Below are 18428 nucleotides of genomic sequence, written 5' to 3'. Positions count from 1 at the left end.
CCCACGGCCCACAGGAGCGGCGAGCGAGGATACCCGCAGCCGAGTGGGTCCACATAGCAGTGGGGGCCGCCAGGCGCTAACCCGGGGGGGACGCAGCCGATATGGCCCGCGGGCCGGGAGCTGCCCAGGACTGCGCAGGGGGCAGCCCGCTGGAGAGACGCGGGGCTTTCCCTCCTGCTCCCGCACAGCGCGGTGGGAAGCGGCGTCGGGGCCGGGAGGCGGAGCCGCCTTCGCCGCCTTGCGGGCGCTGCTGCCGCCCAGCCGGGCCCGCCCCGCCTCGCCCGCCGGCAGGGGCCGCTGCCGCCGCTCCCCGCACTCTCCCGGCCGCCGCGGAGCGGAGCAGGAGCCGCCCCGCCGGGGCCATGGCCGAGCGGGCTGCTGCCCAGGTACGGGCCGGGGGCTGCGCGGGGAGGGGGCCGGGGCCGCCGCAGCTCTGTCCCCAGCTTATGGCCGCCCCGCACCGGGCAGGAGCCGCCCCCCCAGCCCGCGGCTCTTCCCGGGGGGGCCCAGGCTGCCCCACGCTGGAGGCCGGCAGGACCCCCCCCCTGCAGCACGTGGGGCTCGGCATTGCCCTGCGGGGGGGCTGGGGTAGCCCCCTCACCTGCAGGGTGGGGGGCGCTGGCCCCTGGAGACCCCCTCTAAAGAGAATGAGGCCGCGTTATGGGGGGGGCAGGATCTGGCCCAGCAAGCCCTTTGATCCACCCGCCCCCCCCGGAAGGGGGGGAGTGTGCGGGGCACCTAGAGGGAACAGCCCCTTCCGTCTGAGGCTCTGCCCCTTCTGCCTCAGGCCCCGCCTTTTCTGGGGCAGAGCCAGCCGTCACCACTACCAAAAATGGAGCAGTGGCCCCCCCTGTAAAAATGGTTGCCCACCCCGGCTCTAGGCCTTAGCTGGGAGCCAGCTGGCTGTGTGGAGGCTCACGCACTGAGCTCCAGAGGTCCCGGGTTCGGTTCTGCCTGTCCGCTTCCCGGGTCCCTCTGACTTCTGGGGCTGCTGCAGCTCCAGCCCCAGCCCTGCCGGCTGGGATTCTGTCTCCCTGCTCTTGCTTTTCTCCTGCGGGTGCCCAGAGGACATGTGCTTGCTGGGAGAAGGAGGAGGCGGCAGATATTGGCAGCACGGGAGCCTCCAGGCTCATGTTACCCACACACACATCTTCTCGAGGCTCTCCCACTCAGGCTGGCTTGGTCCCTCTCCAAAATGCCCGTCTAGTGGGTTTCTCCCGGCGCCCTTCCGCCCTCCCACTGCTCCCCAGCAGGCTGCGGGGGAGAGGGTCAATTGTGAGTCACGCAGCGGTGTGGGGGTTGTCTCTGGTGTGGGACGGGCCTCCCCCCAGAACCTTCTCTGCACCCGTTTTGAAACAGCAGAGGGATCAGTCCCCGGGGGGAAGGAGCATTTGGGTCAGCTGGTGTCAAGTGTACGTCAGTGAGGCACCTGGGAAACTAACATCTGGCTGATAGAGGAGGCCCAGTTGTCGGTGTTACATCTGGAACGTGGCCATAAGACAAAGCCTTCAGGCCCCGAGAGCATGGAGCAGCCTGGAGCGTTGCGTGGTCCTTAGGCCCTTGCTCTTAGGCGCCAGTCTCCTCTTGTCTCCTTGCAAGCAGGGTCCACAAGGGGACATCACAGCGGAGCAGCCGGTGCCTTTATCCTTCCCACCTGCCCCCTATCTCCCGCCTGAGGCTGAAATGCAGCTGCCCCTGGAAGAGGCTGCCCTGTGGCCCGCGGTGACCGTGGCAACCACGATGGAGTTGCACGGCACGCGGCTGTTGACGCTAGAGGGGAGAGTGGGCCTGGCGGAGAACAAGCTGGTTGGCTGTGAGAGGACTGTGGTGGAGTTTGGGAACCAGCTGGAGAGCAAGTGGGCCGTGCTGGGGACGCTGATCCGGGAGTACGGGCTGCTGCAGCGGCGGCTGGAGAACATGGAGAACCTGCTGAAGAACAAAGATGTCTGGATCCTAAAACTCCCCCCAGGTGCCCAGGGCGAAGTCCCCAAGGTAACAATAGCCCCGCTAGCCCTGCGGTCCCCTTTAGTACATGCCCAAGGGGTTTGTAGCCCAGTGATGTTCAGCTCTGTTACAAATGGCTTGGTTAGGTAGGGTTCCCTCGTGCCCAACAAATCACCCATTAGGTCCACTTAGCTCCATCCCACGCCGCCCCATCTACACGCCAATACAAGGGGGAGAACTAAAAACCACTCAGCATTAAGCTGAGGTGCTGGCCGGCTCTCGGATCCAGCGTGAGCACAGGGAGCCGTGGAATGAGAACAGGAAATGAGCACGTGTAGATTTTAGCACCGGCAATCCAGTCTTGGCTTGTGGCTTTCTGCCGTTCACAGCTGGTCCGTGGCCAGTGGCCAGTGCCAGCCTTTTGTTTGATGTCTTTTCCTTTGTCGGGAGGGAGGGTTGCAGCTGCTGAGGTGGCACCCAGAGAGGGGCGGAAAGGGGGTCAAACGGGTGATATTAATTGGTCTTGAGTAGGGATGTAAAAGACTAGTCGATTAGTCCACTACCTGATAAACTAGGATTATTGGTTAATCGAGTCAACTACTCATATTTCCCCCACCTTGCTACCTCTTATATCAGAGGCAGTAAATGGGGAGGAGGGAATGTTACCAGATTTGCCCAATACTCTGGGGTATGCTCATTTATCAGGGTTACCCTTATGGGACTGGGGGAAGGTTAACAGTTCTATCAGTGTGCTGTTGGTGCTTACTTGGGCTCTCATATGGAGCTGAATTCTCCCTGCTGCCAATTCCCCCTCCCACTGGAGCTCTCCTGCAGGAACTAGGTTCCTCAGGATGGGGTTCTTCCCACCTTAGCAACACACACAGACACTCACACACACTAGTCAGAGCACGTCTGAGAGGACTGGGTACTCAGCACTCACAAGCTGACCCCCTCATATGTCCCTGGACTCAGCTGGCTGGGTTTCACAGCAATGCCACACTGCACCCTCATGTGCCTTTGGACTCCGTGGGCTGGATTAAACAGCACTTTAAGCTGCCATCCTCATAAGCCCCCAGGTTCAGCACCCCTTATCCCCACTTTCACACCACAGTCATTCACAGGTAAACCACACGATGAGCAAACCCCACAGGATTTTGGGCACTACAGGGATCTTTTGCTTGGGTACAAGAAGCGTTGTTGCAGAGCGAATGGGGAAGCCAAAACAACACCCCTTAAGGAAGAGTGAGCAAAAGAGAAAGAAAGAGAGAGAAGCAACCAGCTTAACAATGAAAGTGATTTATTTCTGAGTAGTGAATAGATATCAAACAGTTACAATATTAAATCTAACAATTACAATATTAAATCTAAATTGAAGCTGCTTACAAATGTTAGGTAACCATATAACAGTTTACACAGGGCAGAGTCAGGAGGCTATGCTTAGAGAGATAGTTGAGAGAGAGAGAAAGAGAGAGAGAGAGAGAGAGACACCTCACCACTCCACGGAGCTTGCACTGATCAGGGTTCCCAGATGATGATGGTAGCCGGGGGTCCAGAGGGCAGGAGAAAAGCAGGACAGAGCCCCCAGCACGATCAGACAGGAGATGAAGAAGTCTCAATGGAACTGATGCAGTTTAAGTCCAGGTATCAGAACAGATTTCTTGGGGCAAGGATAGGAGTTTTTATAGGGATAGTTCAAAGAGAAAGAGGAGAGACAATAGAGACTGATCACCCCTGGTTATGGGTGATGTTCCTTGAACGAGCTCACGATGCAACTTGGCAGTTTCAGTATTTTAGATGTCAATAGGATCGTTACTAGAATTGGTCTGATAATGACTAATTTGGGTGTGAGCAGGCTTAGGTTCATTAGCATCTGGAGCAGGGATTTCCCATCAGGCACTGCTTCTCTGCTTTCGATGTCCCATAGTTCAGTGCGGTTCCTGCCTTGGAAGAGCTGCTCTCCATTCTGTATGCTAATGAGATGTCCCTCTGTTCCATCTTTAATGCAAATGAGGCTGGGGTGTTTCCTTAATTGTATCACCCTTGTCTGAAGCAGTTTAGGTGTGTCTTCCCCGGCCTTTTCATTGCTTTGTCTTTGATTCTAGCAGAGGCCTGAGGGAAGGGAATGGTTTTCCATGAATGTCACTCCCTGACTCCCCAAGAGCACAAGGCTGACAGGTGACCATGTTCTGGTTCCCCAATAATCACAGAGCTGGTGGGTAACAAGTCCCCCCGTTGATGGGGTGCTTGCGCTGAGCAAGTATCCCCATCACATCCTTAGTCCATGGTAGTGAGTCTGGTCTTCAATCCATTGTAGTTGTCGCATCAGTCGTTGGATCCAGCAAACCAGTAGAATCAGACCAATTACTAGTATAATTTGGAAACCAATGATCACCACAATGGGGTGAAGCATAATATTTAAAAGACCAGTTGCACTGGGGCTCCACCCAAGCAATGTCTCCCACCAGGAGTGATGGCCTGTGTCTGCAGCTGTAGCTGCTAGCCTAGAGATCTCCAGAGTTTGGAGCTTCTGAAGCTTGTGTTGTAAGGAGAGATGATTTAATAGTCCCTTAATAACATTGAGACCCATTCCCAGTGCAATGGGAGAGATCTCCTTGTATAACTCAGGGTAGGCTTTGAGATGCTGTACAGTCCATATAGGCACAGTAAACTTGCTATCGCAGCTAACAATTGTGGTTACATCTAACCATTGTGGTTATATCACAGAAATGGTGATTAATGTAAGGCACCATGAGTTGGATCCAATGTCCATTAATTAATACAATAGTACCATAATTACAAAAGTAATTAGTACAGTCTTGTTTTTACACGCACACATGCTTTAACAATAGACAATAACAAACCCATCTTTCTAGATAACATCAAAGGAACAGTGAGATTTTATTTCCCAGTTGTGGGAAGAAACAATCATGTTCCTCCAATGCTTGGTCTCCACAATCCCGTTTGGGGGACCTTGCTGAATCAGGTCATGCCCCGCTACAGTCCAGTTCAGTGGTTCCCAGTTTACAAGGAACCATGTGATATTCTTGCTGATGGGTGTGATTAGAGACAGCTGCAGCATGGCTGGTACCCAAACTTCTAAAGAAACCAGGATTATTCAGTACCTTTCACCACCTGGAAGGCTGTCATTAGTGGCATCAGATGGCAGGTGTCTCTTTCGAGACCACAACGGCTTACAGAATAAGGGGATGGAGTCCGGTGTGGTCTTAGTTTCATAGCAAAACTTGAGTGACTCTCCGATGGCAACCTGTGTACAATTGGCCACTTTCCCAGGAGTACTCTGAGGAGTTGCCAATAGCATGGAATTGATAGTGACACTGCAGGGCCAGGGGGTTGCTCCCATTTCAGCAAGCAGGCACCTCCATAGGTTCAGGGGGATCACAGGTCCAGCTGAGAGCTTGGGTAGCATCAGACTCCAGATACTTAGGGCCAGCAGAGTGCTGAGGCAACAGTGGGCTGTCATGGCTCTTGTTCAGGATCTGTGAAAGGGCAGAAAGGAGAAAACAAACTCCACACTCCCCCCGTATATACGGGGAGAATCGGGAATTATTATTACAGAGTGAACATGAAATAGTGGCCTATATAAGAATGGCCATAATAAGTCCAGTACTTCTTTGGCCTGTTCCTGCTTCAGCATCAGGGTAGGCACTGACAAGCCTAGCTGACATGTATTTTGTTTTTGTTTTTTTAACAGCCCCAAGCTGTTCCTTCTTGCTAATCAAGAAGGGTGGCTGGCAGGATAGAGAAGTCAGTTATGCTATTTCTTGGAGGTCAGGTGGTTTCCCCTTCCACTCTTTAAGCTGTGAAGAATGAAACCATTTCCTCCAGGGTTTCCCATTTTTCCTATTCAGGATTTCTACCTGGTCAACACTGGGGCTAGCCCAATTCACAGTCATGCAGAGGGTGTGTGTCAGAGAATGCTGTTTTGCTGAAAACTTTTTGTACATTACTGGTTGGCCTAATTCCCATACTACCAGAGGTTTTCCCCAATGTACTTTTTTGTCTTGTTTCCCTTTATGTCCCTGATGATGCACAAATTGAATCAGGTCTCCCCGTACCTGATTGGGGATTATCCAGTGCCTTTCACCACCTGCATCCACTGCCCACCAGACATCTTCTACCTGCTCAATCCTGTATTTTCCTGTGTGATCTTTCCCTTTCTTGGCTAGGGACTGAATTTCTGTATCCCCATCTTGAAGGGTACCCAAGTCTAAGGTATCTATTCCTTGACCTAAAAGTTTTCCCTGAGTAGTTACTGCCTCTGTTTGTTCCACCGGGTCTGTGTCTTTGGTATGGTCACTGATAGCAGCAGCTTTGGCTAAGGCATCAGCTCTGTTGTTCCAGTGTGCTTCCTCTGAGGGATTTTTCTGATGCCCCTTGGTGTGAATCACCCAAGTGTCTCCAGTTCTTTCCATGTCAATTCCCTCCTGAGCACAGCATTCTACTTGTCCCTGTAGTCTGTCTACTAGCAAGGGACCATCCTGCCAAACAGGTGCTTCCTGGATTTCTCCCCCACACCCACTGAGCTGAGCCTGTTTAATGGTGGGTCTCCCTCCCGAGATCCACCGAGGACTCAGAATGTTTACTGAGGCTCCTGTGTCCACTAGCAGCTGGGCTAACGTCCCTGGATTCCCCACTGTAGCCCTTACAGTTGGTCTCCCCCACCTGTCACAATGAAGTCTTGCAATCAGCTGGGGAGGCCCACGGGGAACAGGGCACCCCTATTGATCAGCTGACTCCCTTGAAAGCCTGCACTCAGAAGAGGAGGCAGGATTCTGGTTTTGACAGGGAGTGAGTGTTGGGGACTCACTCCTCACTGGAGCAGTGGGCCGAGGTGGGGCTCCCTCCATCAACTCTGTTCTCCGCGTAACCTGAGACAAAGCATTAATTAGAGTGCTGAGGGGCTGGCGATCATATTTCCTCATGTCTTCCCCTAACTTTACTAGCTCCATCCAGATCACATTCCTAAGGGTCTCCTTGGGTCGGCGCTGCCCAATACGGTGGGAAGTAGGGGGACTACCACTGGGAGTGCGACTGGCAGAATAGGGACCATTATTTGCAAAAGTAATAGCCTGTACAGGCTCACAGTTAGTCTTTTTGCTGATCTGTTTTTTTAAAACACCAGTCTCTCTTAACAAATCTCCCACCTGTTTAATTTTTGCCACTAGCTCATTCCATGTGAGGTGTTCCAAATCCACAGCCCCCATGGTCATTTTTGTCTGGGAATTCAGACCTGCATATGTGCTCTGTACCAATTCATGTCCCTGATACTGGTAAGTGATAATTCCGTTCTCTTCTGTCTGGGGCAATGAATCAGAGAGAGCTGCCAGCATCTTTTTGCGAATTAGGTAAGCTTCAGGGGCCTCTCCAGGTTTCTGCTCTTCCAGAATATAGAGTTTTTTAAGGGAAGAAGCAGGCAGTAATATTTTGAGAGCACTTATCATCCATTCCCGGGGCCCAGGGGCAGTCCGCTCCCATGAACCTATGCCTATGTCCAGAGCATCTGCATCACCAGGAGAAGCACATAACTGGGCCAACTGGGTAAGGTCCATGCCATCAGCAGAGGGGTACATTTGCCAAATGCGAGCCAACCATGCCACACCCGTGTCACGGTTCAGTGGTCCCAGCCTCTCAGCAATAGCCTTGGCCTGGCTAGGAGACCACCTTGTTACATCGGTGACCAGCTCTGTTGTGGGAAGGTCAGCTCCTGCAACTATGTGTTTAACTTCCCTTGTGGAAACAGGGGCAACATTGTGCCTGTGAGACCACTGGGGGTTGAATGGGGTTTGGGGTTCAGTATCAGGGAGTATTTCTATTTTTGTAGGGGGTTCCCAATCACAGTCCTCTCTTAACCTTACAGCTGCTACCACCCCCTTATGGGCACTAAGTTGGGCATGTAGTTTACTGATCTCTGCCTCACACTTCTGATGGCTGGCTGCTGCCTTAGCTGCCTTGTTTTCATCTACTAGAAAGCGAGTTGCTGCTCGTGCTTCCTCTAACAACATTTTAGTGTGAGACAACTCTTTTCTGTACTGTTCTGCAGCCATATTGGCCTTGTCCCTTTCCTCTTGCATATTTCTAAGTAAAGTCACCATTTTAAGCTTTTCTGCTATAAATTCACATCCATCCATCTCACATTTGTCCAAACACTGTTGTAACTGCTTTTTCTCCAGCTCCAGTTCCTGCCTTCCCTTTACCATTTCAGCCATGTCTAGACATGCATAAAACAATGCCCATGCAGCAGCTGCATCTTTTGCACTACCTCGTGGTTTAATGGTTGTGCAGTATTGTTCAAAGCTCAAACTTGCTTCAAGCAGGGGATCCACACCCTTAAAACATCCTCTTTCCCAGGGACATTTCCCCTTCTTCATTACCCATCTCTCTAACCTATTGGTTTTCTCCTGTCTCAAGCGAGCAGCCAAAGGGGTTCTCTCAGACATCTCTACTTTCCTTATTTCACTAATTATCTTTTACCTGCAGTCAATATAACTCTAAAACATTTACTTTCAAGCCCAATATTTAACTTTCAATTGCACAGTCCCACAATAATTCCAAGAACAATTCAGAACTTTACCACATTAATTCCTATTTGCACAGTTCTACAAAAATTCCAAGCACAATTCAGAACTGTTACCACATTAATTCCTAGTTCCAGTTCTACAATAATTCCTAAATGCACAGTACTACAATAATTCCAAGCATAGTTCAGCTACAAAAATTCCAAGCACAATTCAGAACCTTTACCACATTAAGTCCTATTTGCACAACTCTGCAATAATTCTACAATAATTCCAAGCACAATTCTGACCAGTTACCACATTAATTCCAAGCACAGTTCAGCTACAATAATTCAAAAACAAAAAACAAAAACCTGTGCCTCAGTTTCCCCACTCTGCAGCAACTACTCAACAAGTACCCCGTGATCAGGATCACGTGCTGCCCACGTTCCTCCACCAATTTGTTACCAGATTTGCCCAATACTCTGGGGTATGCTCATTTATCAGGGTTACCCTTATGGGACTGGGGGAAGGTTAACAGTTCTATCAGTGTGCTGTTGGTGCTTACTTGGGCTCTCATATGGAGCTGAATTCTCCCTGCTGCCAATTCCCCCTCCCACTGGAGCTCTCCTGCAGGAACTAGGTTCCTCAGGATGGGGTTCTTCCCACCTTAGCAACACACACAGACACTCACACACACTAGTCAGAGCACGTCTGAGAGGACTGGGTACTCAGCACTCACAAGCTGACCCCCTCATATGTCCCTGGACTCAGCTGGCTGGGTTTCACAGCAATGCCACACTGCACCCTCATGTGCCTTTGGACTCCGTGGGCTGGATTAAACAGCACTTTAAGCTGCCATCCTCATAAGCCCCCAGGTTCAGCACCCCTTATCCCCACTTTCACACCACAGTCATTCACAGGTAAACCACACGATGAGCAAACCCCACAGGATTTTGGGCACTACAGGGATCTTTTGCTTGGGTACAAGAAGCGTTGTTGCAGAGCGAATGGGGAAGCCAAAACAACACCCCTTAAGGAAGAGTGAGCAAAAGAGAAAGAAAGAGAGAGAAGCAACCAGCTTAACAATGAAAGTGATTTATTTCTGAGTAGTGAATAGATATCAAACAGTTACAATATTAAATCTAACAATTACAATATTAAATCTAAATTGAAGCTGCTTACAAATGTTAGGTAACCATATAACAGTTTACACAGGGCAGAGTCAGGAGGCTATGCTTAGAGAGATAGTTGAGAGAGAGAGAAAGAGAGAGAGAGAGAGAGAGACACCTCACCACTCCACGGAGCTTGCACTGATCAGGGTTCCCAGATGATGATGGTAGCCGGGGGTCCAGAGGGCAGGAGAAAAGCAGGACAGAGCCCCCAGCACGATCAGACAGGAGATGAAGAAGTCTCAATGGAACTGATGCAGTTTAAGTCCAGGTATCAGAACAGATTTCTTGGGGCAAGGATAGGAGTTTTTATAGGGATAGTTCAAAGAGAAAGAGGAGAGACAATAGAGACTGATCACCCCTGGTTATGGGTGATGTTCCTTGAACGAGCTCACGATGCAACTTGGCAGTTTCAGTATTTTAGATGTCAATAGGATCGTTACTAGAATTGGTCTGATAATGACTAATTTGGGTGTGAGCAGGCTTAGGTTCATTAGCATCTGGAGCAGGGATTTCCCATCAGGCACTGCTTCTCTGCTTTCGATGTCCCATAGTTCAGTGCGGTTCCTGCCTTGGAAGAGCTGCTCTCCATTCTGTATGCTAATGAGATGTCCCTCTGTTCCATCTTTAATGCAAATGAGGCTGGGGTGTTTCCTTAATTGTATCACCCTTGTCTGAAGCAGTTTAGGTGTGTCTTCCCCGGCCTTTTCATTGCTTTGTCTTTGATTCTAGCAGAGGCCTGAGGGAAGGGAATGGTTTTCCATGAATGTCACTCCCTGACTCCCCAAGAGCACAAGGCTGACAGGTGACCATGTTCTGGTTCCCCAATAATCACAGAGCTGGTGGGTAACAGGAAGCAGGAGCGGGTGCTGGAGGGAGCTGGCTTAAAAGCTGGTGTTGTTTGCCCCCACCCCTCTGCTTCTATCAGAGGCAGCAGTGCGGGGGGGGGAGGCTTTTCCAGCAGTAGCTACTGTCTGCAGAGGGGTTCCAGCTCCTTGCTGCCCATGGCTGCTGGGCCCGGTACGAGGAGCTACCCCCGCTGCGGCTCTGAAGTTTAAATTTCATACGTACGCCTAGCTCCTACTGCTTTTAAACTGCAGAGCCGCAGCGGGGGTCGCTCCTTCTGAGCACCTTCCCTTACTGACTGATCCGATTCCCCAGTTGCCTGCCTCTTAGCATCCTTAGTCCTGACCTTCCCGGCTGCTGTCTGTGCCCATAGAAGTACCGCAGATTGGAAGAGCAGGCGTCGCTGTGGCATGGAGAGGTTTGAGGGGGCCAGGGCTAAATGCCGGTGGGTACATCCATGGAAGTATTGCATGATCAGGCATGAAGAGGGGAGCAGAGCCGAACTCAATCAACCATGAGCAGCTAGATGCAAGTTTGGGGTGTTGAGAAGGCCCAAGGGGGAATGCCTGGTGTAGGCAGCGCTGGATGCTTTGCAAACATAAGAGGCAGCACGAGAAGAGGGGGCATAACGTCAGGGCCTGGAGAAGCTGATGGAGCATTTGGAAGAGGGAACTGGGCAGAGCGCGGGCATAAGATGGGCATTGCAGGTGCAGCGGGAGGCAGGGGTGAAGTTGCGTGGTACTCTGACGGTGAGGAGGGCAGGGAGTTTTCTGTGCCAAAACTGTGTGGGCACGACGCTTGTGATTTCAGGTCCCTGTGAAGTTCGACGAGGTCTCGGGCTGTTTCTCCGGGCAGGAGTGGGGGGTTTTGGAGCAACGGCAGGAGGAGCTTCACAGGAACACAGAGAGGAGCCACTATGAGACGTTGATCTCGCTGGGTAAAGAGGAGCTGAAAATTCCTTTGGTCTCAGTCAGATGGTGGGAGGGCCGGATGTTGCTTGGTCTATTGCTCATGCTCCAGTCTTACCCACAAGGAGGTGGAAAGAGACCCCCCTCTTCCTGCTCACTCTTCCGCCTGAAGCTTCTCTGGCAGGGCCTGTGTTGGTCTGCGGGGAGTGCGCCTGTGATAGGCTCCCTGTGCCTGAGTCCGGACAAAGCCAGCCAATCGCCTGTTGCTTCTGTCCGTCGGGGCTGCCCATTGGTGAGGGAAAGGGGGCTGCTTTACACTAGGTTAAGATTCTGTGGGTTGGCAGGTGTGAACTCGGTGAACTATTACCCAAGCGCTAAGTCCCTCAATATCCTTTCCCCCGGACAGACCATGCTGCTTCCACGCCTGATGCTCAGTCCTGGATCGAAGCCCGGGAGGAGCCTCGTGTCCAGGGAGGGCAGGGCTCTCCAAAGAGAGAAACCCCGACGGCGCCCAGCACAGGTGAGGAGGAGCCGGCCCGAGCCACTTGGAAGCAGCAGGAAAACGTTGAGGGCAGGGAAGTAACAAGATCTGTCTGTGCTCATGGGGTGATTATAGCTCCCCGGATGAGTCCGGTCCCCGTGTTCCATCTCTGGGGAGTTTTCGCCTTTCGCAGTTCATGCTGCCGCCGGCCCAATGTTGCCCTCTGCCCCCTAATCCTCCCGAACGGGCTCAGCGGATGTGAGAGAAACCTAACGTCATTCTCCTTCCCGCCAACAGGGTCTCCCTCTTCTCCTTCCCAGGAGAGCACCTGGATTAAACAAGAGGAGACGCCCTGTGTGGAGAGCCAGGGGGGCCTGGAGGAGAGAGACTTCCCTCCAGCTCTCAGCCAGGGTGAGTGATGGAGCCAGCGGAGGCAGAGGAGAGGGATGTATCTGGGCTGGGGAGGGGAACCGCAGGCAGGAGGGACAGAGCAGGCGAGGTGGGAAGGCGATAAATGCGTAGGGACAAGATAGCAATGGCCAAGCAGCCATGGGGAGGGGGGCTTTAGGCGTATGTATTTGCATGGCTCAGCAGTGTGCTAGGCACGCTACAGACAGGAACCCTCTCTGCCCACAGCTTCCTGCAGGGGAGCGGACAGAATTGCTGGGCCCTTGAGCGAAGTGGAGAGGCCAGCGCTGCACTCCGGGAGAGGGCGGGGCCTTGGGCAAAAAGGGGTGGGATGTTGATCTGAAGGGGCGGGGCTAGGGGCTGAAGGGGCGGGGCTAGGGCAGCCAGCCCTCAGCACTATGCTGCCCCCTGCAGCGACCCCTCCAGGCTTCCCGGGGCAGCAGCATTCGTGGCTGGGAGCCGCAGGCTGTTTTGAATGGCTGGGCCCTGCACAGTTGCCCGTTTGGGCATCTCCCAGTCAGCAGGCCCGGCTCCCTGGTTTCCTTGCGGAGTGAGGAATGGCCTAGGAAGAGCTTTGCTGTTATTGCACGGGGCAGGGGTAAATCCTCTCTGATTCCCTTTGGCTCCCAGCAGATGAGTGGCCTCTCGAGGAGCAGGCAGCCATCCTGGAACGTCTCTGGGGGGCGCCAGGAGGCACGGAGGTGGCTTCCCCACGACCTGCTGGGAGGTGGAGCCGTGGGGGTCAATGCAGCTCCCTGACCCAGCAGGGAAGCCCTGCAGGAAGCCACTCTGCTCCCTGCGGAGGGGCCTTCAGCGGCCTAGCGCCAGCCGCCGGTCAAGAGGCTCAGCCAGGAGAGGGGCCGTATATATGCAGTGACTGCGGGGCTAGCTTTGTCTGCCAGCAGCTGTTCACAGCGCACCAGAGGATCCACGCAGCCCAGGGAGCCAGTGGAGAAGGCCTCGCTCAGAAATCCAACCTCCTGCCTCCCCAGAGAAGCCAGGCCCTGGCAGACACAAAGCCCTGTGGGTCCCCTGAGGGCGAGAGGAGCGTCAGCGCCAACGCCAGCCTTCTCAAGCAGCAGCCCGGCCATGGCGAGAGGCCGTACGTCTGCGCGAGGTGCAGGAAGAGCTTCCGGCTGAAAATCAGCCTCCTCGTCCACCAGCGGCTCCACACGGAGCCGGGCGAGGGCGGGCTGCTTTGCACGGCCTGCGGGAAGAGCTTCAGCCACCCCTCGCAGCTGGCCCGGCACCAGCGCAGCCACACGGGAGAGCGGCCCTACCCATGCCCCGCCTGTGAGAAGCGCTTCACGGAGAAGTCCAAGCTCACCAACCACTTCCGCACACACACCGGGGAGAGGCCCTACGCCTGTGCCCAGTGCGGCAAGCGCTTCGTCCGCAAGCACCACCTGCTGAAGCACCAGCGCGTGCACACGGGCGAGCGGCCCTACCCGTGCCCCGAGTGCGGGAAGCGCTTCACCCAGAAGTACTACCTGGCCGAGCACCGGCGGCTGCACACGGGCGAGCGCCCCTTCCCGTGCCCCGCCTGTCCTAAGAGCTTCGCCGACAAGTCCAAGCTCACCAGCCACTTCCGCGTCCACACGGGGGAGCGGCCCTACCACTGCGGGGAGTGCGGGAAGCGCTTCACGGAGAAGTCCCAGCTCACCAACCACTTCCGCACGCACACCGGGGAGCGGCCTTACGCCTGCGCCCAGTGCGGGAAGCGCTTCGTCCGCAAGCACCACCTGCTGAAGCACCAGCGCGTGCACACGGGCGAACGGCTGCACCGCTGCCCCCAGTGCGAGAAGACCTTCCGCTACAAACAGTCGCTAAGCTGCCACCTGAAAACCCACCTGGGGAGCCACTGCCCCGCAGGCAGCGCCCTGCCCCCTGAGCTACAAGCCCCGGCTAGACCCCTTTGTGTATGAGAGAGACTAGGCAGGAGCCCTTGGGCTGGGGGCAGCTGCCAGGCCCTGGCTTCATGTGACGTGCAGGGGAGCTGGCTTTCCAATTCAGCCTTCAGGAGTGTGCAGTGTTGGGGATAGACCTCTATCAGGGATAATCTAGTGCAGGGGTGGGTGATAATTTTAAAAAGGGGGCTGCTTCATACATTTCTGAAGTTACCCCAGGCCCACAGCAGAGGGGGAGGGGCCTCGGGCAGAAGGGGCGGGGCCACGAGACTTCCCATGCTCCCCAACTCTCAGATCCTGATTGGCTTGGGGGTGGGGGAATGCATGAAGTCTTTGCCTCCTGCCCCCGGCGCCTAGAGAGAATCGCCAGGGCTACGTCTACACTGGCATGATTTTCCGGAAATGCTTTTAATGGAAAAGTTTTCCGTTAAAAGCATTTTCGGAAAAGAGCACCTAGATTGGCACGGACACTTTTCCGCAAAAGCACTTTTTGCTGAAAAGCATCCGTGCCAATCTAGATGCGCTTTTGCGCAAAAAAGCCCCGATCGCCATTTTAGCCATCGGGGCTTTTTTGTGCAAAACAGTACCGTGCTGTCTACACTGGCTTTTGCCTGAAAGGGAGCAGCACAGTATTTCCACAAGAACACTGACGATCTTACATGAGATCGTCAGTGTTCTTGTGGAAATTCAAGCGGCCAGTGTAGACAGCTGGCAAGTTTTTCCGCAAAAGCAGATGATTTTGTGGGAAAATCTTGCCTGTCTAGACACAGCCCAGCTGTTTTAGCTCCCTCTAGGTGTCGCGGCAGGAGGAGACTTCACTCACTCCCCCGCACTCCTCACAAAATTTCTCGCCCCCACCCTGCCAGGGGCATGCAGCAGCTAGAGAGATCCACTGGCTGTTTTAAAACAGCTGGCGGTCCCCTCTGGTGCCACACGCGTTCCCAGGTCTCAATTGGCCTGGGGGCGAGGGAGTGGCAAGGAAGCCAGGGGGCTGGATCCACAGCTTGGCAGGCCAGATCCAACCTGCAGAGGCTGTGTTGCCCACCCCAGTTCTAGATGGTGCTTGGTCCTGTCATGAGAGCAGGGGACCCAATTTGATGATCTCTTGAGGTCCCTTCCAGTGCTAGTGTTCTCTGATTTTATGTAGTCGTGTTGGTCCCTAGACACAAGGGCGACAAGGTTGGTGAGGTAATCTCTTATTGAACCAACTTGCCTTGGTGAAAGAGAGAAACTTTCAAGCTCTTCTTCAGGTCAAGCTTTGGAGACGGCTTCTCTCCTTCCCTAAGAGAGTCGGGCCTCACCTGCCCTGTCTCCCTATAGGACTTTGACATCCAACTCCGGGACATCACGTTCCCTGAGGCTGCTTGGAAAATCGCAGCCTGAAACGACGCATTCATTTCCTTAATCGTCTCACCCGCAGCCAGTGCTGTATTGCTTTTAAAACTGCCGGCAGTTTCATGCCACCGTCTTACCACCTGGCTTTAACATGGCACTTTTCATCAGTAGATCCCCAAGTGCTTTCCAAATGTTAAAACTATTTGAACCGGGCCTAAATTGTGGGAGCCCTGCTGCAGATGCCTGAAAGGAGCCTGATTTCCAGAAGGTGGCTATCTGAGAATGAGTTAAAATCAGACCCCTTGAAACCGACCCCAGTGTGAAACTGAGAGCTGCCCCCCTCTCCACCATCACTCGTCACTGCTGAAGAATATAGCCTGGGACTCTAGTTTAAAATCTCCAATGATAAATATGAGCTTGGTCCCATGGGGCTCTCACTTTGGGGTCCCCACTCATCAGTGGCTTGGAGATATTCGGAGATTTCACTGGTTTCCCAGCTCATTTTCCTGCCAACTGAGCCAGAGGAGCAGAGCCTGGTGGTGGTGAAACACCATGACCAACACTCCTACCCTAGAGGCTGGGGCTGGGATTCCTCCCTTCCCTGTTGGGAAGGAAGAGTTATGCTGGGTGGGATGGAGCAGGCAGATACACGCACTCAGCCTGACACTACAAGGTACTGAGTGCTTGCCGGTCCTGTTGACTGCAGTAGGACTACTCAGTACTGTCATGTGCCCATTTGACAGATGGGGAAATTAAGGCAGGGAGTGGCCAAGGTGCTATCATTACTAATACTCTTGTTAGAGATGAATGAAACACTCAATGAATCCCACAGATGGTCACCTTGCTGGCCTACACCCCCCCCCCCAAGTTCGTGCCCATGGTGCCTCCCTCCTTTCCAGTCCAGGGGGCCCCATCTCCTCAGCTTCCCCCGGAATTAGACTCACATAGAGGAGAGCTTAAAAAGGACAGCGACAGAGTCTGGAGTGGGCAGATGGATGGAGTGGGAAAACATGGAAGGGGTAGCACGGGGGGATGGAGAGGAGGGGAGCAGTGAATAGGAGAATGGAGCAAAGGGGGCAGTGAGTATGGAGGAAGATGGGGTGGAAGAGAGGACACGCACACACACACACACACCCACCCCCACCCCCGACAGCAAAGCTAAAGAGCAGAGTCCTGCATCTCTTAGCCAATCAAGAAGTACAGCTGGATGGCGGGCAGGTGCCAGGCTGGTGTAATGTGGGGCCTGCGGGAAGGGGGCCATAATCCATACTGACTCCTAGTTGGAGGGGATTTTGCTCTGGTCAAGTAGCTCTTGGCTTCTGAGTACACTTTTCCTAGCATGGCCTAAAGAAGTGTTGGGTGGGTGACAATAAAATCTGGCAGGATATCTCCTGTATGATCCAAAACATGAAGACCAGGAGGGTCTGCAAATACTCTTGTACATGTCAAGTGAATGAACTTGGTGCCTCTAACTAAATGTCTTTCCTTGGTTGAAAGTCCGGTGCAAGTCTGTGTTTTTTACTGTCCCCCTCTTGGGTTTTCAGTGTTTCCATTGGGCCATCTGTGTAACCTGCTGAGCGAACAACTTTAACCTCTCCCACCTCAGTTTTGTTCCCTGGTCTGTCTTCCACCCCAGCCCCTTGGTGCAGCTACGCCAACCTCCTCCCGTCAGCCAGCTTCCCTGGCCACTCTCTGAGCTAGCTCCCCCCTGGTCTGTCCCACCAGACCCCCCATTGGCTGCCCAAGAATCACTCTCTGGGGACCCTCTACCCAGGTAGCTGCTACCCCTTCACCTGTGGTGTTCCAAATAGCCCTGACTTCAAACCATGCAGCACCCCCATCTACCCCAAATACCCCTCCAGCAGGCACCTGCCCCCTCACTCCCAACTGCCTAACACCCCTAATCTTGAACTCCCACAGGTACCCCGGACCCCCTGGTAACCCGCAGCCATCAGCTAACACCTCTGGAGCCCCCACCCCAACCCTGCCAAATTCCTACGCAGTTGTTTCATACTTCCCCCACCCCTGGAAATAGTGGGGATTGTCCTGGCTCCTTCCGCACAGCCCTGACTCTCTGCCCTGCAAAATGTCACCCACCACACGAGTCAAATCGGTGTCCAACCCCCACCCTCCCTCAAATTCAGTGTCCTGTCGAGTGGAAGGAGAATCCCTGTTAGTGGCTAGCAGTCCTGGGCCAATGACACACAGTTGAATGACCGAGCAGCGCAGGTTTGAGAGTGGGACAGTGCAAGAGTGGAGGCCGGTGTGATGGAGGCAGGCGCACCCCTCAAATGCCTTGTGAGGGCTGTGCCCAGGCCTGAGCTGCCCCCAGGGGAATGACCCTGTCCTCCAGGAGATGGGGGTACAGGGAGGCCTGAGGGGCGCAGGGAGGGCCAGCAGGGGAGAAGGGTGCAAAGAAGGCCTGTGGGGAGAGGGGATGCAGGGGGGCCTGTGGGGAGAGGGGTGCAGGGTGGGCCTGCGGGGGAGGAGGGCACAAGGAAGACCTGTGGGGAGAGGGGGTGCAGGAGGGCCTGTGGGTGGAGGGGAAGCAGGGAGGGCCTGCGGGGGAGGAGGGTGCAAGGGGGGGGTGGGGGAGGAGCAGGGAGGGCCTGTGGGTGGAGGGGAAGCAGGGAGGGCCTGCGGGGGAGGAGGGTGCAAGGGGAGGGCCTGTGGGTGGAGGGGAAGCAGGGAGGGCCTGCGGGGGAGGAGGGTGCAAGGGGGGGCCTGTGGGGAGAGGAGCGCAGGGAGGGCCTGTGGGTGGAGGGGAAGCAGGGAGGGCCTGCGGGGGAGGAGGGTGCAAGGGGGGGCCTGTGGGGAGAGGAGCGCAGGGAGGGCCTGTGGGTGGAGGGGAAGCAGGGAGGGCCTGCGGGGGAGGAGGGTGCAAGGGGGGCCTGTGGGTGGAGGGGAAGCAG

General features: G+C 54.4%; 1 protein-coding gene across 2 annotated transcripts; it reads left to right on the top strand.

Annotated features, from left to right (window-relative positions):
- Positions 1 to 216: 216 nt before the first annotated feature.
- On the top strand, positions 217 to 17012 carry LOC142826673 (zinc finger protein 783-like). 2 transcript variants are annotated; one of them, XM_075919746.2, is made up of 6 exons: positions 217 to 386; positions 1603 to 1992; positions 11288 to 11414; positions 11792 to 11905; positions 12164 to 12277; positions 12905 to 17012. In XM_075919746.2, exons 1-6 carry the CDS (start codon positions 363 to 365, stop codon positions 14197 to 14199), a joined length of 2064 nt encoding a protein of 687 aa, XP_075775861.2. In that variant the 5' UTR covers positions 217 to 362; the 3' UTR covers positions 14200 to 17012. The 2 variants fall into 2 exon arrangements, with proteins under 2 accessions (XP_075775861.2, XP_075775862.2); XM_075919747.2 differs by having other exon boundaries at positions 221 to 386; positions 12908 to 17012.
- Positions 17013 to 18428: the final 1416 nt, after the last annotated feature.

The sequence above is a fragment of the Pelodiscus sinensis genome, chromosome 2, assembly GCF_052426305.1.
Source record: "Pelodiscus sinensis isolate ZL-2025 chromosome 2, ASM5242630v1, whole genome shotgun sequence".
Taxonomy (NCBI): domain Eukaryota; kingdom Metazoa; phylum Chordata; order Testudines; family Trionychidae; genus Pelodiscus; species Pelodiscus sinensis.
The sequence above is the reverse complement of the archived record's forward strand: the minus strand, read 5'-3'. Positions and strand labels throughout refer to the sequence as shown.

Bases quoted from the DNA above. Each gene is read 5' to 3' on its own strand.
- LOC142826673 (XM_075919746.2), top strand. From the start codon at position 363: ATGGCCGAGCGGGCTGCTGCCCAG. The intron at 387-1,602 runs GTACGGGCCGGG...CCTTGCAAGCAG, and splicing joins CCGAGCGGGCTGCTGCCCAG to GGTCCACAAGGGGACATCAC. The intron at 1,993-11,287 runs GTAACAATAGCC...TTGTGATTTCAG, and splicing joins CCCAGGGCGAAGTCCCCAAG to GTCCCTGTGAAGTTCGACGA.